At 38.2% G+C, this 25,032-nt stretch overlaps 1 protein-coding gene across 2 annotated transcripts; it reads right to left on the bottom strand.

Annotated features, from left to right (window-relative positions):
- Nucleotides 1-2,123: 2,123 nt before the first annotated feature.
- On the bottom strand, nt 2,124-13,200 carry LOC141836610 (sister chromatid cohesion protein PDS5 homolog C-like). Of its 2 annotated transcripts, XM_074724112.1 has the most exons (13): nt 13,037-13,200; nt 11,833-12,036; nt 11,537-11,718; nt 4,428-4,554; nt 4,162-4,353; nt 3,863-3,896; nt 3,657-3,763; nt 3,442-3,506; nt 3,312-3,363; nt 3,119-3,217; nt 3,006-3,043; nt 2,774-2,839; nt 2,124-2,686 (listed from the first exon to the last, which is right to left on the bottom strand). In XM_074724112.1, the coding sequence occupies exons 1-13, from the start codon at nt 13,133-13,135 to the stop codon at nt 2,398-2,400; spliced, it is 1,554 nt and encodes a 517-aa protein (XP_074580213.1). In that variant the 5' UTR covers nt 13,136-13,200; the 3' UTR covers nt 2,124-2,397. The 2 variants fall into 2 exon arrangements, with proteins under 2 accessions (XP_074580213.1, XP_074580212.1); XM_074724111.1 differs by having other exon boundaries at nt 3,657-3,896.
- Between the last annotated feature and the right edge of the window lie 11,832 nt (nt 13,201-25,032).

Here is a 25,032-nt window from a genome sequence, read left to right as displayed (position 1 = left end):
GGAGAGCCACGTCATCAAAATCTTGTCTTAGAAACCGTTGATTCTATCTTCATAAATATAGATGTTATATCTACTGTCAATCTTGTCATGTCCTCGCACTTCTCCAAGAGACGCCCTATAATTGTTCATCGTTGAATCTGACGATGCCCAATTACGATTGCTTGAATTCAAAATAGGACTTTCTTGGAGCTTGATCATTCGGCCATCATCTTCTATCATTGCTTCTAGCCTTCCGCTTCCTCCGAACTTCAGTTCTTTTCTCCGATAAGTAAGTTTGTTTTTTGTTTTCTTTTTTCTAAAATGGCATTCAACATTTCCTCCCAACCTTGGTTCATAGCCCTATCTACTACTCACACTAATGAGGATAACCCAACCCTTAGGGCTACCTTTGCAATCCCTACTGCATACCACCTTTGCATCCCATGACCTTCCAATCACCCACACTAACCACCTTCTGGCTTCTCCACCTTCTTCAACTTCAATAAAAAGGTGGAATCTGCCACCCTAGTGACCCTACACAGTTGATCCCACGACCATCTGTGAGGAGGTAAATTGGGAAGCTGCAGTTGGCCATTACGAAGAGGGCATTATCTCGGCTTCACTGAGATTCGACCCTTGCCCATTTCAGTAAGTCTGTCTCGCAGTAACCAACTCAACCATGCCCCAGGGGCAATTCTCCACCTTCGTCGATGATCAACTAGTCAATGACCTTCAATTTTTTCTTCCTTTATTCTTTGAGGAGATTTTCATTTATTTCTATGTTCCCTTTAACCAATTAACTCCTAATGTCATTAGACTTCTTTGTAGGGTTTTCATCATTTTCAATTTTTATCAAATCCCCCTCACAACCATGATTTTTCATTATTTCTTCTTCCTAAACAAGTTGAGGTTGGAGTCGTTTACTTTGGTTATTGCCCTCCTTTATGATTTCTTGACCAATATTCGGCTTCTCACAAACTTTGGAAAATACACTACTTCTTTCTTTGTCCTGCCTCTCCCTTTGTCTAGCTGTCTTCATGACAACTCGAACTTCCTCCTCAACTCGAACTAGGTCAATTCAGGAGTAGCCTGACTTACCTAGAGGTCGTTGGAATTTTGAAAAATCTTTACTTTGACAACAACCTCCTACTCGAGGAAGACCTCTTTTCACAATGGAGATGAAGCTCACTCTTCCCTTAGGTATGTAAACAAAAACTACTCCCTTACCTATGAGAACTAATTGATTCTTCCTTTTTGTCTTTTATAGCTAAGAAGATGTGGCGAACTTCTATCAACAAATATATGAAATGGTCACTAGTCAATATTGCAGCTCTCTTCTTCGAAACCCCTTCTAACACTGACACCCCTGCATCTGCCGAGACTCCTGCTGCGCAGGAATAAGTATAAGGTTGAGGCAACTCTTTTCTCAAAACAACTCTTGCATCTTCAAACCAGTCTGGAGGAATCCAGAAGGTACGAACATCGCTACATAGAAAAAATGATAAATCCCAATTAGCCTCATTGACTATCCCTGAGTGACTGGCTCGGTCCCATGAAAATTTTTCACCGGCCACCAAAGTAAATCGGGAAGTGCACGCAACGACCAACAACATCACTACATAGAAGAATAGAGAAAAGAAAGAGAGAGAAAGAGATCAATACAAAGCAAGGAAGTTCACTCCTTAGAGAACTAAGCACTCCATTTGTCAAAGTAGGTCCACTCTGGATCAATTACTCACGCATCAAAATACTAAAGAATAAATACAAAAGAAATAGAAAAGAGGAAGAGCGGTCTTAAAAGATAAAGAAAGGATAGGAGTGTTCAGCACAAAACAACTCTTCCATCTTCAAACCAGAGGGATATAATGATGCTAACTAGATATCGAAGAAATCCATGAGTGGTTATGCTTTCACCTTTAAAGAATGAGTAGCGTCCTAAAAGTCCTGGAAATAGACTTTTAGGAATCAAGCAGTGACAATCCTATTCCACTATGAAAGTTTTAAAGAACAAACTACTTTTCCATATGCAAACTTAACAACATCAAGTGGGTTTTCAAATCCAAATTTCATGCTTGATGACATTCTTTAAGGTTGAATCTCCACACATGATTAATTGCAACCGCAAGAAGGAATATTTGCATCCTTCAATGTAAATAAACTAGCAAATATAACTGAACTGAATAAAAACAAAAAGCAATCCGATTAAAAACCATCTCCTGATGCCACAACTCCTTGGAGTAATTTGAAAGAGACGAGTAAACCAGACAGCCAGAAAAAAGTTCAGTGACCAAACTGATTATAGAATTTGAAATCTTAACTCTTAAATTATGCCCTTCCGCCTTGCAGTTCTCTTCGCTTTCAGCTTTCCCTGATGGAGGCAAGTTCTCCTTTGCAGGAGATGCCTCCATTTCTCCAATCTTAGCTGTTCTCTCTTTGGGGATTTAAACTCGTCTTTGGTTCTCCACCGCTTGCGTTCAGGGAAGGTATATCCTCTGGTTTTTGATCCGGTTTAGAGGATTCATCCTGTTTACTTCTCAGTATGTCCTTATCATTACCTGTGACTTTGCTTCTAGGTTCATGCATGTCCTTGAACAAAAGCTTTTGGTCAACCTTGGGAGAAACATCTTCCATCGGCTTAGATTGGCCAGACCTTCCAACTTTAGGCGGTCGGCCTTTTCTCTTCGGCAGTTCAGAACTGGCAGCAGCACTGAAATTTGAACCAATAGCCATGTAAGGGAGTTATCCAGAAATTTTATCATCATAAAGGCAATAGGTTGAAAGAAAATTAATCAACCTCTTTATCACTGTCTGCACATTTGTTTCTCCAGCTGTAGAATTTGATTTTGTGTTTGCCGCTTTGCTGAGATGCGAAAGATCCAATGAGAATGGATCAGATAAAACAAGTAGGTCATAAACAATTAACATCTTCAATAATAGCAACAGCTACGCAATCTAAAGATGGACTTATGTTATGCATATCTTTGAAATGGGAAACTAATGATATAAAAATTCAAATTAGCACATACTCGTCCAAAGAAGCATCGATAGCATCTTTTGCATCCTCCTAAAGAAAATAAATAAGCTGAATTAGACCTCAAAAAATCACACGACTAAAATGATATTGGGCAAAACAACTTACAGCAAAATCATGCGTTGGAGATGTTCTTATCTCACTGGCAAACATCCAACGCTCTTCCTTGAGCAAAAGTATCTCCACGTCCCCATCATCATATAAGACCTGAAAAATAAAGAAAAATTTAGTATGCTAACAAACAAAGCAGAAGAAAAAGCAGCAAACCCATTGAGGATTCACAGTTCAAAGTGCTCAACACCTTATGTTTTTTAGTGGCATGATCATACTCCATAATCGTGCCAGTGTAAAACCTGAGGATCAAACAAATGGAAAATAAATTTTTTAACAATTTCTAACTAAAATATATACATATATATATATAAACTCACAGCTGATCATCGGGCCACCATACTTGAACTCTTTTACCAACTAATCTCTCATCCAGTTTTCTTATCTGAGAGTCAGAAAACTGGGTCAACACTATAATATTCAGAAGCCAAATATAACGAGCATTGCCATGAAAGTGATAAGGTATAAAGATATTAGCTGTGGGATATCTTTGGAGATTAGGGCAAGCAAGAATGGAAATTTACTGCACAAATACCTTCTTCCTCATCTCTCCTGCAACACCTTTCTCTGAGTTCTGTTTTGCAGATGAAACTTCCCCAACAATCTTACGCTTTGCAGCTGCCAGCATTTTTGGTTTTGTTCCTGAATTATTTGAGCCATAAGAACAACCTACTTTTAATCTAGATTTATCAGAACTCTCAGAAGGGTTTAGGCTTGGAGATGTAATGTTAAGAGTCTCACCATCTGTGTCCTCTCTCTTTGTATTTGCTAGTTCCTAAACAACAAAATGCAGTATGTCATTTAAACAAATTAAATAACCCCTAAGCCTAAATTACAATGTCTTAGTTTATATTTAAATGCAATGTCCTGGCTATCACACAAGCTATTAACATTTAGAAACCATGTTCCTTATGTGGAAATGCTCACTTTAAATTTCGAACAGTGCCTATAGGATGCTACAATTAACAGCTAAAAACATAAAAAGTAAATGCATTAAATAGGAAAGGTCTCAGCCATATCTAGATAAAAGACTGTCACACCTTAACATTGGCAGAATTTATGACCTTTTGCCCTCCAAAACCAGAATTTCCTTCAATTATGGAAGCAACAACTTTGCTATAATCTCTTAAGACCACCCTTGGCTTAACGAATTTCCCTAAATATGGTTTTAGTTTTGAGGCACAGGCTGCAATTACTCTTTCTGCAAGCTTGTGAGCAATTGGTAATGTGTTCTGAGCAGAAAAGCAAAAACATCAGAAACTAGTAAAGTCAATAGATAAAATATGGAATTAGAGCAATATTTTACTTTATTGTCAATTTTAACAGCATCCAGAAGGCAGAAGAGAAGCCCTTCCGAGATGTTATCACTTTCTTCCAATAAAACAGTCATAATGGTTTCCATGGAAGAAAAGATGCTCTCATTATGATTTGGCCTGAAAGTTCAAAATTATACAGTAAGAGAAAACAGACACGACACAAGCAATGATCATAATAGGCAAAATGGAGCAAACATGAATTAGAAGCAAATAGGAACGACATTAAACTAGAGCTTACTGTCATGTTATCAAGTGGATATAGTGCTCGCATGGGAGAATAGGAGGAATATTGCTATCTATAGTCCTCATTGCCTAATTTGGAAATCACAGGCCCTATAAATAAAGGCACTCCTCTCCCAACTGTCACATCTGAGATCGATGGGAAGAGGTATGCATTCTAAGAAAGTAGGATGGTCATGGCACTGCTAAGAATAATCCCAGAACATCAACTTCAAGAATTTCTGGACACTTTAAGTAAAGGCTGCACTCTTAGATGAGTACTCACTTTGTGCCAAATGGAAAGTGTAAGACACTAAAAAAAGGAAAGAATAAAAAGGTTATGCTCAAGACTGAATGATATTTAATGCTAATGATTGAAACAAATTATCGATCATCATCCAGAAGAAATGTAATTTGATGCTTTGCATTAACAATGTGAATATTAATCAATAATTTAGAAAAGACCATATTTATCTACGTAATATGTATATAATTAATATCTGAAATGTTTATCACTTGCAAAACAAGTGCTTTAGTTAAAACTTAATAAGTTAACCAAAATATTTATGTAAGTAATATGTATATAATTAATAACCTAAATGTTTATCACTTGCAAAACAAGTGTTTTAGCTAAAATTTAATAAGTTGACAGGAAAATAGGATAGCTTGGATTTAAGTTAATGTGGTCCAGTGTAAATCAATTCCAATGAACCAATAATGTTTTCTTAATTTCTTAATCATGTAGGATGCACCTTGCTGCCTAAAGAGGGACCACCATCCCAGTATGCTATTCAATCCCCTTCTAAATCCACCTTGGTGGTTGCATATGTGACCCAAGCAGCCACTTTCAAAAACCATGATTAGATAACTCCATAATAATAAGGTATAACTAAAATGTGATGGGAAATAATAATGAATCTCACATAGTTACACTTAAATCACCAATAGTTATGATCATAGTACGTTGTATTAAAATATTCAAGTATTACTAGAGTATAAAATAGTATCAGATTTCCATATATCTGTACTGAATAATTAGTATACAATCACTATTTAATAATAGAAATGTCACGTTGATATATGATAATTAACAAAATTAATTAGATTATCAATACTTTCATTTCATATTGGACCATTATTAACATATAGTTATTAATAAATAAAATTTGTTTACTAACAATTTCAATTTATTTATAGAAATAAACCATGTCATACTTGGTCATTAGTTAATAATACATAATGTAGCCTTCAAGAATTGAGTCTTAGAGAAAACCAACCCCTAAATGGGCCTGCAAATGTCATGTTGATATATGATAATTAACAAAATTAATTAGATTATCAATACTTTCATTTCATATTGGACCATTATTAACATATAGTTATTAATAAATAAAATTTGTTTACTAACAATTTCAATTTATTTATAGAAATAAACCATGTCATACTTGGTCATTAGTTAATAATACATAATGTAGCCTTCAAGAATTGAGTCTTAGAGAAAACCAACCCCTAAATGGCCCCGCCCCCCCCCCCCCCCCCCCCCCCCCCCCCCCCCCCCCCCCCCCCCCCCTAAAAAAAAAGTTCGTGCTTCCCACCACCACCAAAAAAAAATATTTGTGTCAACTAGCAAGCTTTGTCCTTGCCTCCGTGGTATGCCACTTTCATCAATGATTCACCTCCGACCAAGCTTCCACAAGGGTCCACTCATAATCAAACCCACCAAATCCAAAACTTTGTTCTTGCCTCTGCCAAAAGCAACATTGAGCACACAGTTACCCCATTTCAAGATCTACTTATAGTGCACCTTCTCCCCCTTTCCCATTCCTTTTTCTATACATTTTCCCTTTTCAACCTGATTCTAGTCTAATTTTATTCAGTTAGGCAAGCTAGTTCTCATATTGGGTATATTCTGCTATCTCTTCTGATGTCTTAGTAATGCTTTGTTAGTTGTACAAATTCTAGAGACTGAACCGATCAATCCTTATCCAACTTGTCCGATCCAATGAAGGATTCACTGACATTTCAAAATAGGAATACAGAGCTATGGAATTGCATCTGGAATATGACATTAAATATGCATATATAGCCATCATAAAGTACTTTTATAGAAATATATTTTAGAAACAATTCAATTGTCTTAGCAGGTACCTGGGCAATGGCTGTCCTAGTTGGAGCGAAAGGCAATGGTTGAGAGTCTTGAAAGATTAACAACAAACCTAATGAGAAAAATGAGACGAGGGATAAATTTTTGAATTAATTAGATAGAGATCAAGAACAACCAACCCTAAACTACTCAATTTGTAGATGGGTCGATAAGGAGCAGGTGGTGGTGTCAATAATGCAGATTAGGAAAGAAATTGAAGAAATGTGTTTTTTTCATCTTATAAATTAATACAATTTCCAATTTGTCTCTCTGAGTGAGAGTGTTTCCCCTAAGAATTTTCCCTTTGAATAAGGGCTTCGTTTCCTTATTCACTCATCACGCTACATCAAGCAGTATCAAATTCAGACCTAGGTCGGTTCACTACCTCCTCCTATAAGCTTTCATCTTGTGATTCTCTTCCTCGTCATCCATTTTCCTCCACCACTTTTCCCATCATATTTTCCCATCACCTCCACCGTTCCACCACTTCTGCTTCACTCTTTCCCATTATTATTCATCTCCACCGCAGCCTCCAACTATGCCTTTGTCTACATCTTCCACCCTTTGTTTGTGCGCCTCAAAACCCTCCTCTGTCCAGTCACTATGGTGACCCACAATCTCCTCTAAGCAAATCGACATCCTCCTCTCCACTATCCACCTACCACCACTTCTTCTCCAACCTCCACCGTCGATAAATCCACTACTCTTTTGGATGCTCAAATTATGGCCAATGGTATCCCTGTCTATTGTCACTCCCATTTGCATATCTAGATTAGGAGATCCTTATCTCCCTTTACCAGCAAATTCGACCTATCATCACAGTATCAAGCTCCTGCTACTATAGCCAAGTTGACACCACCTCCGGCTCAACACAAGTTGCTTCAAATCTAACAATCTCATCATCATTGGTGCAACATGCACCCAACAACACCACCAGCAGCACATTGTCGCCTCAGTCACACACTTCCTCTAAAGCATTACCAACACTAGCTTCTCATGTTGGTCATGATATCATCGCCCCTATCTCTTCTAAACCAAAGCCAATGTCAAATTAACTTGGATATAATTTAAAAAACAAGTTGGTATTTTTTTTTCATTTTTAACCCAAAAATCTTGTAATTTTACATTTTAGTCCTAAAGAATCATTTTTTGTTGGAGTTTACCTTTTCTTTGACTCACCATGAGATCTTACTTGTGTGGGGACTTCATAGCATAAATTCTATGGCAAAGAGACTTGAATCAATCTAGTAATATTGCTCTTTCTTTAAAAATTACTATTGTTCTAATTTAGCAACTAGTTAACTTCTATGCATTGCTTGTTTTCCCTACATTACATTTATTCCTATCATCTTCTTTTTTTAGTTTATTGCCTGTTTCATGTCATTTTATTTACGAAGTTTTTTGCCTAGTTTATCATTATTTCCTAAGTTTCTACTTATTTCCTTAAATTACTTGCTTTTATCATTATTTCCACATTAATCATGACAAAAAGCCAACTAACAGAAAGGTAAACAGTAGGTGTGAGCTGTATAAGATGAGCTTAAGAGCCTCCAATCTATGGTGAAAGATTAGAAAGGCTTAAGGTTTATGCTACTAGCCTAATCAACAAACTAGTAAAGGACAAGAGTCTCGATTCTGCAGACCATACATCATATGTAACTTCACAATCACCTAGGCATAATTCACACCGAGGCCATCATTCTATCCTTGATGAAGAGAATCACTTTCTAGACACTCGAGCCCAACCTAAGCCTAGACCATAAATAGATATTACCCACCGAGTCAAATTGGACGCCCCTAATTCCAATGGTTAGCTAGCCCCAAAGACATTTGGGTAGCCAAGATTAAGAACTACTAGCATAGCATGACCCAAACCAAACAAGCATGATTTGCAAAACCAAAACTCATAACTTCAGCAAAGTAATCCTGGCAAGTGTCCAAGATCAATACACCATGAAGGGTAATAATCAAGCTTAGAAACAAAATGGATACTAAATAGAAAAATATGTTCTAACATACTTTAAAGGCCAGCAATACACCATGTGGATCGATATAAAATAATTGAACATAGCGTAATTTGATACCTAAGCACACCTAAAAACTTACATATGTGATGTAAACCCAATAAACGCTATGGAAACTCTTATCCAGTTTATCATTGAATTAACACTGAAATTTAACAAGTTAAATTATTTGCCTCACGCTTGATCAAAGAGTTCCGCTAGAAGGTTAAAGAGATTCAATAAAGAGACATACCTTCCAAATCTAGGTAGTGACGAAGAGGTCGAACCTTTGACGAATTCCACGAACCTAAAAGGACAGAAGAAGAGACTATAGGACTTTATGTACTATGTTGTATGCTTTCTATGCCCACATCAAACAACATATGGAAGTACACTAACATCTTCCACACATAGGCAATATGTAAAAGTGTTACAAAATGCTTATCAACAACGGTTACACAAAGGTGTTTGGTTCTTGTTGAGATGGATCCATATGAGGACAAGATGTAGTGCGATGCCTGAGCACGGTCGTATGTCACCCTTGGTTAGTGTTGGCTTTATAATCTCTTTATCACTCACTAACAACAACAACAGCAACCAAACCTTTATCCCACTAAGTGGGATTATATATATGGATCCTCCTATGCCTATATCCTCTTTATTACTCACTATGAACAAGAAAAAATCTACTCTTTAGGACACAATGAGAAGAATGCCCAATTGTACCTAGCAAGCCCGAGTTTAACCCTAAACCAAGCTAGCCCAATCCTCAAAATAATCTGTCCACCTTCTCATACAGTCTCAAGTCTCAATTTAAAGAAGGAAAGAAGTTAAGAGTCATGGTACCATTAGTGGCCCAAGACCTTGCAGTAGACCCTAGCGAATTACCAAAGGACCTTCCAATTGAAGTCAAAGAGATTGTCAACAAGTTCCAGAATATAACTCATGAGAAATTTGCTAACCAACTTTCACCTATGAACACAATCCAACACACCATGGATCTGATCCTGAGGCCACAGTTGTCTATCCTACCACTTGTCAAATTTGCTCATTACTTGGTAAACTGATGTATTAGTCATGGTTTATTCGAAGTCGTGTATGGGTCGAAGGTTCATCAGCCTATTGAATTGTCAACTGAGAATTTTATTGAGCATGCCAGGGACATCCATGCAAATGTTAGGAAGAAAATTGCATTGAGTAATGGGGCTTATAAAATTCAAGTTGATACACCTAGTGATGAGTACAATGTAGGGGATTATATATTTGTCCATATTCATCCTAGAGGCTTTCCTATAAAATACTTTAAAAAGTTTCATGCCCACTCCTCTAGTTCATTCCAAATTGTGAGGAAAATTGGTACTAATGCATATGTTATTAACTTGTTTATTAATTTGAACAACAATCATATTTTGAATATTGAGGACTTCCTATCAATACTGGGACATCCAATCCTTCCTCTTATCTATTTATTTACCTATAGGTTGTGTGACTATTGGCTCCTGTGCTCCCAACAATGACAAAGTTGTCTCATCAAATTGAGCATGCATTATGGACTCTTAAATGGTGATATCTCTAAATGGAAGTACTCATAGGTACCTAGTCCATTGAAAATGGTTTCCATAGATTGAAACGCTTAGATCACCAAGGATGAGATTCAACATCTTTCCCCCGAGCTTCTTGAAGAAATAGAGAGGGGCACCCACCACTTCACACATATGTGTAGCACCACAAGACCTGACTTGAACCATTCTATCTCCCAACAAGTTCTTGGTGGGGAGCAAAAATTATGAAAGAAATTGAAAAATTATTTGAGATTGACATGTCTGCAACAAATTTTAAATTTGATTTTAACGTTTAGTAATTTAGAGCCAATTAGCATTTTTCTATTTTGGTAATCAATAGAGAATAATTACAATCCAATTAAAATCTAGTATATTTTTCTTATTTAGAATATTTGATTCTATGTTTGTTGTCAAATCAAGTTCATAAAAGTCTTAGAGTCTTGTAATTTATTGTTAAATTAATATAGCTTCCATTTTCTCTTTCTCTCTAGGAGAGTTTTCCCTTTAGGTGAGGGGTTTGTTTCTTTTCCACCTGTTGTGCTACATCAATTGGCCACAACACTTTCAACCTACGGGCCATGCTCAATCTCGGATTATGTCAAACATGGCACCAAGTTAGGCTGCGGATAACACGCAATTGTAACTAACCCATGAACTATATTTTTTTATTTTTTTATTCAAAGATATTCATGTTTTTTTCGTAACATAATCTTAGTATAGTTAAAATCTTATCAATTTAGTTTTATTTTTTTAAAACAATATAATTGATTTTCTTGATATTTTGATTTTCCACCAATTTTATCCTTCAAAAAGTTATTACAATCCCATTACTAAATTCGTGATCTAGCCAAGCTTAGTGTAGCACAGACCAATTATTCTAAGACTCATGTTGGACCTAAGTATATTCCATCCCAAATCATGCTTGGCACAACCCTATTGAACTAGGATGCCTTGACATAGGCATGGTTCATTTGGCACCCCTTATTGTCATACATGGATAAAAGCATCATAAAATACCAAAAATAATTGATAAATTCACAAAATATAATATAAGCTATTATGGAAGAACACAATGTCAACGAGGCAACTAAACAGGATATTATATCTTACTTTACAAATATAATAAACAACTAAGACATTACTATTTGTTAAGATAAATGAGCAACCCTCACCGAATTGTTCTAAGGAAAATGCGAAACATATTCAAAACCAGAGCATCACATTCAAGATCCAACATCACAACAAATGATCGAACTTTGGCAAAGGTGTCAACAATAGAAACCCTCTTAAAGAATGAGTCATTAGATATGTCATCCAATTTGTCAAGTGTGTCAACTATGTTCTCAAACACTTCCTGCATGATGGAAGAAAGAAAAAGTCACAGATAAGTACTTGAAAAAATAAGTTAAATTTATGCTATGTAAAAGAAATAATGTGCATGGTATAAATGAAATCCATATATCTAGACCTTCATTAAATCATCATTATATGGAGCATCAGGTGCAGTGATTCTCATAATTTCATTTGTACATGAAGCAACTATCGCTTTCACATCTTCATTTGGATGCCTCAAAAGTCTCTTGTCAACCAACAAATTCATTGCAGGATGAAGCGCGTCTATAATTGACTGACTTGGTGACTGACGGACTCTCATTAAAAGTTGCTCAGTTTGCTGAAATCAGAAGGCAACATCAAAACAAGACCATGTGCCAAAGATAAACACTATTACAAAGTAATGTTCCCAAAAAAGATTGATACTATTAACTCAAGTGCATGAAAGAAAAAAGCAAAGAACACTAAATATCATTCCTAGTTTAGCAACACACAATCACCGAATCAATAGATTCACTATAGTGCAAAAAAGCCATTTATTAAAAGGAAAGAATGCATTTTTCTTGCTTCAAGTCAATAACACCCCTTTATTCAGCACTTATACTTCCTCATTGGGCAAGATGTACATACATTTATTGTGTGATTCACGTAATAAGTGATACAAGAGAAAATGTTACTTTGCAAGTCTTAAGTTAGTGTAGGAAGCTTTAAGATAATATCATGAACTTAAGGATAAATTTTTCGTGCCAATATTTAGATCTCAATTATCTCTAAATTAGCACAAAAAAACCCATTTCCAACAAGTGACTCTAGACTAGGTATATTTCACATCTCTAAACTGGCACAAAAAACAATTTCCAACAAAGTGACAAGTATATTTCACAGCTCAAGCTTACCTTTCCTAAGTCTTAATTAATTGTATGAGAATACAAAATACGAGTATAATTGTTGATAAAGTTTTGCACTTATTTAAATCTCAAGCAACTCCAAACCACTTATGAAAAACTTCTCGTACAGAACCACAGGTAAACTGTATTTCTTACAGAATGTCAAAAGTTCACTTTACCAATATATCCAAAGCCACTATTAGATTGTTTAAGAAATTTTTCCATAGATGTCACAAGAAAACATCATGCAAAACACGAACACTCCACGAAGAATGCAATAGAAATTAGTATTTAGATATAAGATAAATATGTGCAACCTTACCATCATCCAAAAAGTGAGAAGCAATACAGCCAGATATTATATACAAAATCTGATCAACTGCGTAGAATACTAGCAAAAAAAAGGGAAATGGAACGCGATGGATAAAACACAACCAAGCACGGGGGTCTTACGTCAAGCAGGGTGAGGAGATCGTCGACATCGGTGGGAGGAGATTCGAGCTGCTTCCCGACGTCCCTAAGATCGTCCACCAGTTCCTTCTCGGTGTCCATTGCTCCGGCCTACGAACTCCGGGACTCGCGTTATGATCAAAACCCTGGAAGAAGTAGAAGCTACGGCGGGGGAAGGAGGGGGCAGCGATCGAGGGCGAGGGTTTCGTTACATACGATGGAGGAGCGGAGAGAAAATGAAAAAGGTGGAATTCCGATCTCCGCTTCTTCGCCACCCGTCGCGGCTCCTGCGATCGCAGACGCAGCCGTTTCCGTTTGCAGAGTGCGGGTGGGGGAAGAGTGAAATGGAGAATGGCCACGCCTTTTTATTCAGCGCAGCGCCGAGCAGGGGAGGGGGGTTTAAGATTTTGCCAATAGAAAGTTGCCAAATAAAATTAATAAATATTTAATTTTAAATTTATAATTGTTTGATTATTTTGCATAACAATATCTGGTTTCCAATCTTTCTGATTAACTGAATATTAAAATCAAATGGGTGATTTTATAGTTTTGTTACTTTCCAAAAACATTTATAAAAATAAATTATATATATATATATATATATATATATATATATATATATATCCCTTAGATCGTCTTCTTCGGTTAAGTAAATCATTAAAATTGAAAATTTTAGATAAGGAAAGAATCCTTTACAAGACTTAGAGGATAGTAATAACTCTACTAATCCTCTAATAAAATGAAATACAATAATTAAAATTACTGACAATAAATGAATAGAATTTGGAGTAGATTGTCAGGGATCATTTCGGTGTAGTAGACGTGCAGAGCTTGCTCAAACAATGAAACAGATGAAGGAGTTGTGTACAAAGAATTAATGTTGAGTCTCGAATTCTGAGCTTCTTTTATAACATTCCTTTGGTCGACTAATCTTACGTTCAGTCGACTGAACCAAATATGATCCTGCCAACTTTGCACTTGATTTTTGAGTTTTCCAATCGACTGAACCCTAATCTTTCCTTCCTTGTTCGATTCGATCCAATTACATCCATCACAATCCGCTTGATCAGTCGATTGAACATCTTATCGATCTACTGATCCTCAAAGTTTCCTTCACTATCATACCTGATTGCATCTGATTCTCGATTTTCATATGTGTTTGGTTGACTGATCTTAATGATCGATCGAACCTTAGTTTCCTTCTGATTGGATCAAAATCGAGTCGTGCTTATCTTCTCATGATCGGTCAATCGAATCCTTTGGTCACAAAAGACTTTATTTTTCTGCAAAATTAAATTAGTATAATAATAATAATAATCCTGCAAAATAGAGATAGAAGTAGTTATATTTGTGTATGCTTTATTCTGATAGTATGACTGTCTGATTTCGACTAAAAACTCTGAGTTGATTTTTTAGTTAGATCATCACCTACATATTTTATCTCAATTGAAGCACATTTTCATTATCTTTCATTCTGAAAGGGCTCTCCAGGACTTACCTTACTTACCCGTCAAACATCCGGTGCAGCTGACATATTTGAACTTCCTCTACTCAATCTCTAGTAAGACTTTCTTGCAACATCAAATTAGCACAATATAGATAATAGAAATACTAGTGTAAAAAAATGTTAGCCACACTATTCTTTGGTCAATCAAATATGCTAGTCCGATTGACTATGTAGTCACCCTTAATTGCTTGAGTTTTCTCTTCTGTTAAACGTACATCTGTTCAATCTTGACCTATCTAAACTTTTTCTTGTTAAACATCCGATCAACCTTGACCTGTTTGATTTTCTCTTTTGTCAGTCATTCGGTCAATCTTGACCTAACTAGACTCTTGTCAAATATCTAGTCAACCTTGACCTATTTGAACTTTATCAATTATCTGGTCAATCTTAACCTGACTAAATTTTAGCCTTGGTAGTCATTCGGTAATTCTTGACCTGACTAGACTTTCCCTTTACTAGTCATTTGATTCCTTAACCAGGCTAGACTTCTTTTTGTTAGTCATCCAATCAATCTTAGCCTGACTAAACTTCTCACTTAACTAGATCAAACTTGATCAAACTTCATTAAATATATTGTTAAATAAAAATCAAACCCTAGAGGTCTATTGCACTAACACCTATCTCTTTTGTCATTAGCATTCCTCTAACTTTAAAAGGAGATGAAAGATAGTTCATCCTACCATCAATTAGGGTTAAGGACAAGTTGCTTGATTTGAAAGCAACCAAAGGAGGGAGCTAAAGTGAATGCAAGGGAGGAAAAAAGAAATAAGGTAAATAGTTGACTAGTTACTGTTGTTCCGGTAGCTCCGGGAGTACGCAAACTGATATGTATCGTCGAGGCTAGTGTTAGACACTATCTCCGTAAACGATATTGCTCCGCTACTGGTGCTAACGGATAGCAGCAACTCGTTCCCAAGATACAACGACGATCGTCTCGGAATAGTAGCACTCCAAATTCCGAGACCAGCGAACCTTCTCGTAGACTTCTTGGACTCTTGAACTCACAAGATGAGATGAATGCTCAAGAGAGAGGAGAGAATCGATGAATTGGATGAGTTTTCCACCATCTGGAGGGTTCTATTTATACTAATCAAAGAGGTTTGAAGAGAGGATGTGTTCTTTGGGCTGGATCGATCTGGATCGTCCAATTTGAAGGGTTGTAACCCTTCACACAGCCCACTCGAATCTCATCCATCAGATCTGAGGGACACAACCCTCAGATCTCGCTTATTACCATCAGCCATCGGATCTGGATCCATTCACTCCGACGCTTCAGATCAAGTCTCTTCCCAAGCGGTCTGATCGTGACTCTTCGCGATCCAACGCTCCAGATCGCATCACAAGCGATCCATCACACCTCTTTGATCGACGGTTGCCATCTGCCTGCCCAATCAACAACACAGTCACCTCTACTTGCCCACGCGGATGCCACACAGGCAATGCCACGTCACATGCGCGCCCGACACGTCACCCGAGTGCCACGCAGGCACTGCAATGTCACCCGGAGCAATAATTTAAGCTCCTCAATGCTCCTCGCGACGACGCGTACGTGCGAAGTGCAAAGTGCGCCTACAAAGCGCCCATTGCGCACGTGCGCACGTGCGCACGTGGCGGGTGGCGGGCTCACAGGTGCGAGCACCAGCTCGCCCATGGATAGAGAGTACCTGTGCTTCTTGTGTTAACTTCATTAACACAGCAACACATATAAGGAAACATTAGCTATCGCCGGTTAGCAATGTGGGACTAAAATCCCATCTTTTCCTTAATATTATTTTGGACACCACTTTAGCCAATTAATTTCTCATTCACCCATAATCGGTTTTGAGCAAATTAATAGTCTAGATTTATCTACGCGAAACGTAGATTTCGATTTTGAAGTCATATCAGACTTTCAACGATCGATGGCACTTTAATTTTGCCTTGCAAAATCATATCCAACAATCCCCCACATGAATGGAAATTAATGCAATGTATGTATGCATGCTGACACTTTACAAGAGTCCAATCGATAAGTCACTGCATCAGGAGAGGTAGCTTGTGGCTTTGAACCTTCCGTAGTGGAATGCTATCGAGTATACTAGGCTGCGCAGTGAACGTGATGTCTTGAACTGCTCAGCTGTTGGTGTATACTTAGACAATAACACCCACACAGAGACCTATCTCACCTACTTTAGGTTCTCATGGTTGGTTCCGTTTCGGCCATGGACACCATCTTGGATTCATGAGTGTTTCATTGAAGCGGCCTGTCTTCACACTCACATAGGTGACACTTCTATCAAGAGTATCCTACCATACTCCACCTTATAAGGTATAGAAGTCATTAAAAGCATAAGCTTAACCTCACTACATGTGGTAGGACAGCACAAATTCATCCTAGGATTGGGATAGAGATAAAATATCTCATGTGCTGTAACACAACTTCTGTAACTTCGTTATCCCATTGAACCAAGATCTTGGGATCTCCAGTCAACAAGGTTGGGTTACCGCTACAGTCGTTTTCAGTTGTAGATTTTTAATCCCATTCCTCTTGATGAGCAGTATACTTGATCTCGACCTAGCCCCTTCGTTAGGGGATCTGCCAAATTATCTTTGGATTTGACATAGTCGATTGCAATCACTCCGTTCGAGATCAACTGCCTAATGGTATTGTGTCGACGACGTATATGTCGTGACTTACCATTGTACATACTACTCTGTGCTCTTCCAATCGCCGATTGACTATCACAGTGGATCAGTACGGCAGGCACAGGTTTCGTCCAGCTCGGAATATCTTCCAAGAAATTCCGCAGCCATTCAGCTTCCTCAGCTGCTTTGTCTAGTGCTATAAACTCGGATTCCATAGTTGACCGAGCAATGCACGTCTGCTTAGTGGATTTCCAAGATACCGCTCCCCCACCGATCGTGAATACATATCCACTAGTGGATTTGGAGTCTTTTGTATCTGATATCCAATTAGCATCACAATATCCCTCCAACACAGCGGGATATTTTCCATAATGTAATCCATAGTTCATAGTATATTTCAAATACCTAAGAACTCGCATTAATGCTTTCCAATGGGTGTCGTTTGGATTACTCGTAAAACGACTTAGCTTGTTGACCGCACAGGCAATATCCGGACGTGTGCAGTTTGTGAGATACATCAAACTGCCTATTATCCGAGAATATTCCAACTGCGATATGGGTTCACCATGGTTTTTCGCTAAGTGTTGACTTAGATCCATAGGTGTTTTCACTGTAGAGAGATCATGCGCATTGAACCTTTTCAATACTGACTCTACATAATGGGATTGTGTCAAAACTATCCCATCAGATGTTCTGAGAATTTTAATTCCCAATATAACATCTGCTTGACCCATATCTTTCATATCGAAATTCTTGGTCAACATTTTCTTTGTAGTCATGATTACATCATGATTACTACCCATTATTAGCATGTCGTCTACGTATAGACACACGATTACATATCCTTCAGGTGTGTTTTTGACATAAATGCATTTGTCACATTCATTTATTCTGAATTCGTTTGACAGCATTACTTTGTCAAATTTTTCGTGCCATTGTTTAGGCGCTTGCTTAAGTCCGTACAATGACTTAACAAGTCGACACACCTTCTTCTCATTTCCTGGAGCCACAAACCCCTCGGGTTGCTCCATATAAATTTCTTCTTCCAACTCACCATTTAAGAATGCAGTCTTAACATCCATTTGATGTATTTCAAGGTCATACAGTGCTGCAATGGCTATTAGCACTCGTATGGACGTAATCCTTGTCACTGGTGAGTAGGTATCGAAGTAATCAAGGCCTTCCTCTTGCTTGTACCCCTTGGCTACAAGTCTGGCCTTATACTTGTCAATCGATCCATCAGCTTTATACTTGCGTTTTAGTATCCACTTACAACCTAATGGTTTATTACCAGAAGGAAGGTCTACTAATTCCCAAGTATGATTATTCATGATGGACTCGATTTCACTATTGACAGCTTCTTTCCACATTGGAGCATCGGGACTAGAGAGAGCTTCACTTAATGTTCTTGGGTCCATCTCTGACATAAAAGTCATGAAATCTGGCCCGAACGATTTCTCAACTCTAGCCCGTTTGCTACGACGTGGCTCTTCGCTTTGATCGTCAATAGTTCTTTTATAACAACTAAGTTCGGTAACGTCATTTCCGTTTGAACTTCCGTTGTTATCACTTTCAACGTTTCCCTTCTTATTTGGGAATACGTTCTCAAAGAATATCGCATTCCGAGATTCTATGGTTGTTCCCACATGAATATCAGGAATGTCTGATTTGTGAACTAGGAAACGATATGCACTACTATTATGGGCATATCCGACAAATACCGCATCGAACGTTTTAGGTCCGATCTTTACTTGCTTTGGTTTAGGTACTTCGACCTTTGCCAAGCACCCCCACACTTTCAGGTATTTGTACGATGGCTCGCGGCCTTTCCATAGTTCGTATGGAGTTTTATCACTTTTCTTGTGAGGGATTTTGTTGAGAATGTGATTTGCTGATAATATTGCTTCCCCCCACAAGTTCTGAGGTAAGCCTGAATTTATCAACAAGGCATTCATCATCTCCTTTAGTGTCCGATTTTTACGTTCGGCAACACCATTCGATTGAGGTGAGTAAGGCGCCGTTGTTTGATGAATAATGCCAGATTCTGAACAAAATTCATTAAACGGTGCACCATATTCTCCACCTCTATCGCTACGAATTATTTTAATTCGTTTGTCAAGTTGATTTTCAACTTCTGTTTTATAGGTTCTGAACGCCTCTAAGGCTTCGTCTTTACTTCTTAAAAGAAAGACATAACAGAACCTCGTGCAGTCATCGATAAAAGTAATGAAATACTTTTTACCTCCTCTAGTTTGCACGAATTTCAAGTCACATAGATCACTATGTATTAACTCTAGAGGAGTCGTTGACCTTTCCACCGAATGAAAAGGTAGTTTCGTCAATTTAGCTTCCACACACACTTCACATTTGTGTGTTTCGTCAACATTGACGTTCGGTAATAAATTTAATTTGACGAGACGTTTCAGCGTATTATTATTGACATGCCCAAGACGATCATGCCATAAATTGAAACACTCAACAATATAACTGGAAGCTTTTATTTTATTACCATTGAACTCACGGTGTACAGTCATTACAACCATTTTGAACAAATTTTGTTCCAAATATCCCTTACCTACGAAGACACCGTTCTTCGTAAGTACAAAGTTGTTGGACTGGAACACTAGTTTGAATCCGGCTTTAACAAGTGCCGATCCAGAAACTAAATTCTTCCTGATGTCCGGAACATGAAGCACATCAATGAGAGTTAGCTCCTTCCCGGACGTCATCTTGAGAACCACTTTCCCGAGTCCAACAATCGGGGATGTCATGGAATTGCCCATATAGAGCTTTCTTCCATTTATTGGGGTATACTTGGAGAACATAGCCTTGTCAGAACAGACGTGGCGGGTTGCTCCAGTATCGATCCACCATTGCTTCGGGTTGTCCACCATGTTGGCTTCGAACACGACCGCAGTGAGATCCAGGTCCTCAAGAGAGGATGCGACGTGGTTCGCAGCATCCTTTGGCCCCTTGGTTGGCTTCTTTGGGCGTCTGCAGTCCTTGGACATGTGTCCTGACTTTCCACAGTTGTAGCACGAGCCCTTGAACTTCTTGGGTTGAGCCTTCTTCTTGAACTGCTTCGGCTTCTTGGCGTTCGGCTCAATCAGGTTGGACATGTCGTCGACAGTCCGCTTTGTTCCTCTAGAGTCGGACAACTTTTGATTATCCTCCTCTATTCGCAGCCTCAGGATCAGGTCTTCCAGTCCCATCTCCTTTTGCTTGTGCTTTAGGTAATTTTTGAAATCCTTCCATGACGGAGGGAGTTTCTCGATTACCGCGGCTACAGCGAAGGACTCGTTCAGCTTCATGCCTTCGGCGTCCAGATCATGCAGTATTAATTGCATATCCTGAACTTGGGATGCGACGCTCTTAGAATCCACCATCTTGAAATCCAGAAACCGGCCGACGATGAATTTCTTCAACCCGGCATTCTCGGTCTTGTATTTCTTCTCAAGTGATTCCCATAGAGATTTTGCCGTCTCCAATGAACTATACACGTTATAGAACGTGTTGTCCAAGGCGTTGAGAATATAGTTGCGGCACAGGAAATCTCCGTGAGACCACGCATCGCAAGCAGCCTTACTACCTTCCGTAGCGGCTGGCGGGTCTTCGCGCAAAAACCGTACAAGGTTTAGCGTCGTTAGATAGAACAACATCTTCTGTTGCCATCTTTTGAAGTCGGCTCCGTTGAATTTCTCCGGCTTCTCTCCGTGCGGAATTGATGTCGGCGGCATGGCGGTTGGAACGGCCGTCGGAACGGTCGTCGGAACGTCGTTGGTAGCCATATCAGATTGCACAAATATCGTTTACGACTGTTGTTCCGGTAGCTCCGGGAGTACGCAAACTGATATGTATCGTCGAGGCTAGTGTTCGACACTATCTCCGTAAACGATATTGCTCCGCTACGGTGCTAACGGATAGCAGCAACTCGTTTCCAAGATACAACGACGATCGTCTCGGAATAGTAGCACTCCAAATTCCGAGACCAGCGAACCTTCTCGTAGACTTCTTGGACTCTTGAACTCACAAGATGAGATGAATGCTCAAGAGAGAGGAGAGAATCGATGAATTGGATGAGTTTTCCACCATCTGGAGGGTTCTATTTATACTAATCAAAGAGGTTTGAAGAGAGGATGTGTTCTTTGGGCTGGATCGATCTGGATCGTCCAATTTGAAGGGTTGTAACCCTTCACACAGCCCACTCGAATCTCATCCATCAGATCTGAGGGACACAACCCTCAGATCTCGCTTATTACCATCAGCCATCGGATCTGGATCCATTCACTCCGACGCTTCAGATCAAGTCTCTTCCCAAGCGGTCTGATCGTGACTCTTCGCGATCCAACGCTCCAGATCGCATCACAAGCGATCCATCACACCTCTTTGATCGACGGTTGCCATCTGCCTGCCCAATCAACAACACAGTCACCTCTACTTGCCCACGCGGATGCCACACAGGCAATGCCACGTCACATGCGCGCCCGACACGTCACCCGAGTGCCACGCAGGCACTGCAATGTCACCCGGAGCAATAATTTAAGCTCCTCAATGCTCCTCGCGACGACGCGTACGTGCGAAGTGCAAAGTGCGCCTACAAAGCGCCCATTGCGCACGTGGCGTGGCGGGTGGCGGGCTCACAGGTGCGAGCACCAGCTCGCCCATGGATAGAGAGTACCTGTGCTTCTTGTGTTAACTTCATTAACACAGCAACACATATAAGGAAACATTAGCTATCGCCGGTTAGCAATGTGGGACTAAAATCCCATCTTTTCCTTAATATTATTTTGGACACCACTTTAGCCAATTAATTTCTCATTCACCCATAATCGGTTTTGAGCAAATTAATAGTCTAGATTTATCTACGCGAAACGTAGATTTCGATTTTGAAGTCATATCAGACTTTCAACGATCGATGGCACTTTAATTTTGCCTTGCAAAATCATATCCAACAATTCAGAGAGTAAAGGTAGATGTTCTTTTTAACGATGACATGATCCACCTCTAAGCACTGCTTAATCTTGTTAGGAAAAACTTCGCAACGTGGGAAGATGCGTTGAGTAATATAATTAATCTAATGAGAAGGCTAAGGCCGATGGAAGATGAGTTATGGTTTTACGCCATCATTGATAGACACTAAATGTAAGTTAAACATGCTTTGCATAGGAGTTATGATAGTGATTCAAGAGTTGCACATGCTTTAAAGGAAGAGAAAAAAATGTTCACTTTTGTCATCATCATTTTTAAAAAAAAGTAAAATCCATTTCAAAATCATCTATGAAAAGGTAAATCAAGAAGTTGTAATTGGCCACTATAGGGAAGGACATTATCTCGGCTTCGTCAAGATTCAACCCTTGCTCACTTCAGCAAGTCTGCCCTATTGAGATACAATCAAAGTCCCATATTGAAAATACATGGAAAAGATCTTGAGGTTATAAGATAGAAAATATCTCATTGGTATGAGGCCTTTTGGGTAAAACTTAAAAATAAAACCATGAGGGTGTAGGCCTAAAGTGGACAATATCATACTGTTGTGGAGATATATATGGTTTCTATCAGATCTAACTCTAGTATCAGAGCGGGTCTATGTGGTTGGTGGGGGCTTTAAGGAGGGGCTCCCAATCATGAGAGCTAGTAGTAACTACTCTTACATCAACTTTGTGTTTCTAGTTTTATGCGTGCAATTTGTGTCAATTTTATATTACAAAGCTCAATTACCCTGTTAACAAACCAATGCTAGTTCAAGTGATATGATTCTTAATTTAATTATATAAAGAAAAAAAATTTATTCATAACTTGATATTTATTGATACCTCAAGTGGGTTTTTGATCAATTTTATTACCGAGTCAACAAAACAAAACATGATTTGAAAGTCATATAAAACATCAATCGAGCCTTGTAAATTATGTTCTCTGATTTTTTAAATTGTGTTTTTTTTTTAATCTAGATTTTCAATTTTTCGAATTGACTAATTCTGAAGATGACCGACTCGACCTCATAGAAATTTTTCACCGACCATCAAGATAAATTCATGAAGTGCTCATATTGAAGCCACTGATAGTCGACTTCCACGATCAATTTATCACTGTAGAGTGTCATGCTCCATTTGACTATTAGAACTGTGAGTCGTAACATGATGACTCCATGAGATGGTAGTCCGATCATCTAAGTAATCGTACTTTATACTATTTTTCATAATTTTTCTGCAAAATAGAGTACATGTATATATATATATACTCTAATCAAGAATCAAATCGTGGCACTATGGAGAATCCACCAATAATCTTACCGTTGCACTATGCCTCAGGGTTGTAAATTGTGTAAATTAGTGATAGAGCAAGATGTTGCAAATTTTATAATTTGATCCTACGATCATGAAATACTTGAGTATCTTAGATGAGCTTGAAGTTTCTAATGCTACTAAATGAGGTAAGACATGATTATTTGATGAGCAAGTGTGCACATTGATGTTGACTCATTGTCAATTTGATGATATTGACTTCTTATTATTGTTTGTGTCTCTTAAATTGACTCTTCATCAAATGTCATTTTGAAAGATCTTGTCAATATATAAATTATGCAATGTTCTTATCAAATAATTATACAAAAATCATTTTTTTTCTTCGTGCATTTAAATCTTTTTTTAAAAGGTATATAATTTGTCACAATTGTATATTGAGTTGGTGACAATATAATTTAATTGGTGAAACCAATTTGATGTGTGATAAAATTAATATGATTTACTTGAATATTGTGTCATATTAATCTGATGATTATTAAAAAAGCGTGATCTTATTTGCTTAATGTTTATTGTTGTATTTGTCTCATGATTACATATGTCAAACTAGCATTTGTATTTGTATAATTTTTTTTCTAATTAAAAGTAACGTTAAACACTAAGATGAGAAGATTATTAATACAATTATATCTTAAATTTATTAGTATGAATAGAATTAAAATATTTTTATAATGGTATGATATTATTTATTTTGGATTTAAGTTTTCATGATTTTCAAGATATCTTCCATCTTATAAATTCATGGTCTTTTCCATATATTTTCAATATGGAATTTTAATGGTATTCCAACAAAATTATCATGTTATACTAAAATATTTTGATATTTTTGACAAAACTATTTAAGGAAGCAAAAGGTGATTTTGCTCACTCCAAGCGATGTTAGTACCGATGGAATCAAAATATCTCCACAATGGTATAATATTGTCCACTTTGGGCCTAAGCCCTTATGGCTTTGTTCTTGAGCTCTCCCCAAAAAGCCTCATTCCAATGGAAATACTTTCCATCCTTTTAACCTCATGATCTTTTCCATGTACTTTAGATGTGAGACTATGTTTGCACCCTTACAACCCAACAATCCCCCTTTTAACCCCATGATCTTTTCCATGAACTTTAGATGTGAGACTATGTTTGCACCCTTGCAACCCAACAATCCCCCCTCAAACAAAGGACCACAGGTCCCCCCAACGTCGTTTTGATGTCTGAATCCTCGATCCACCAGGACTTTTTGCCCCTCGGTCCACCCGACCTACTAGGACTTTCCACCTAGCCGCAGCTAAGACTTTTTGCCCCTCGGTGTACCCGACCTACTAGGACTTCCCACCTAACCACAGCTAGGACTTTTTGCCCCTCGGTCCACCCGACCTACTAGGACTTCCTACCTAGTCGCAACTAGGACTTTTTGCCCCTCGGTCCATCCAACCTACTAGGACTTCTCACCTGGTGTCTGGTCCTTTTGATTCAGATACGGGAACACTCACTTCCTTTGTTTAAGGTTCAAACCACATGGTTAGATCTGGATCATGGCTCATCTGGCGATTAATCCGGTGAAGAGCGACCTCGCTCTGATA

This window comes from Curcuma longa, chromosome 10 (genome assembly GCF_044706935.1).
Source record: "Curcuma longa cultivar G26 ecotype Majalengka, Jawa Barat chromosome 10, ITB_CL_G26_1.1, whole genome shotgun sequence".
Taxonomy (NCBI): domain Eukaryota; kingdom Viridiplantae; phylum Streptophyta; class Magnoliopsida; order Zingiberales; family Zingiberaceae; genus Curcuma; species Curcuma longa.
Note: the sequence above shows the minus strand (reverse complement) of the source record. Positions and strands in the feature narration are given on the sequence as shown.

Coding starts and splice junctions, on each gene's coding strand:
- LOC141836610 (XM_074724111.1), bottom strand. CDS start 13,135: ATGGACACCGAGAAGGAACTGGTGGACGATCTTAGGGACGTCGGGAAG. Junction 11,719..11,832: donor ATAATGATGATTTAATGAAG/GTCTAGATATAT, acceptor TCCATCATGCAG/GAAGTGTTTGAGAACATAGT. Junction 4,555..11,536: donor ATTTTCCTTAGAACAATTCG/GTGAGGGTTGCT, acceptor TTGAACTTTCAG/GCCAAATCATAATGAGAGCA.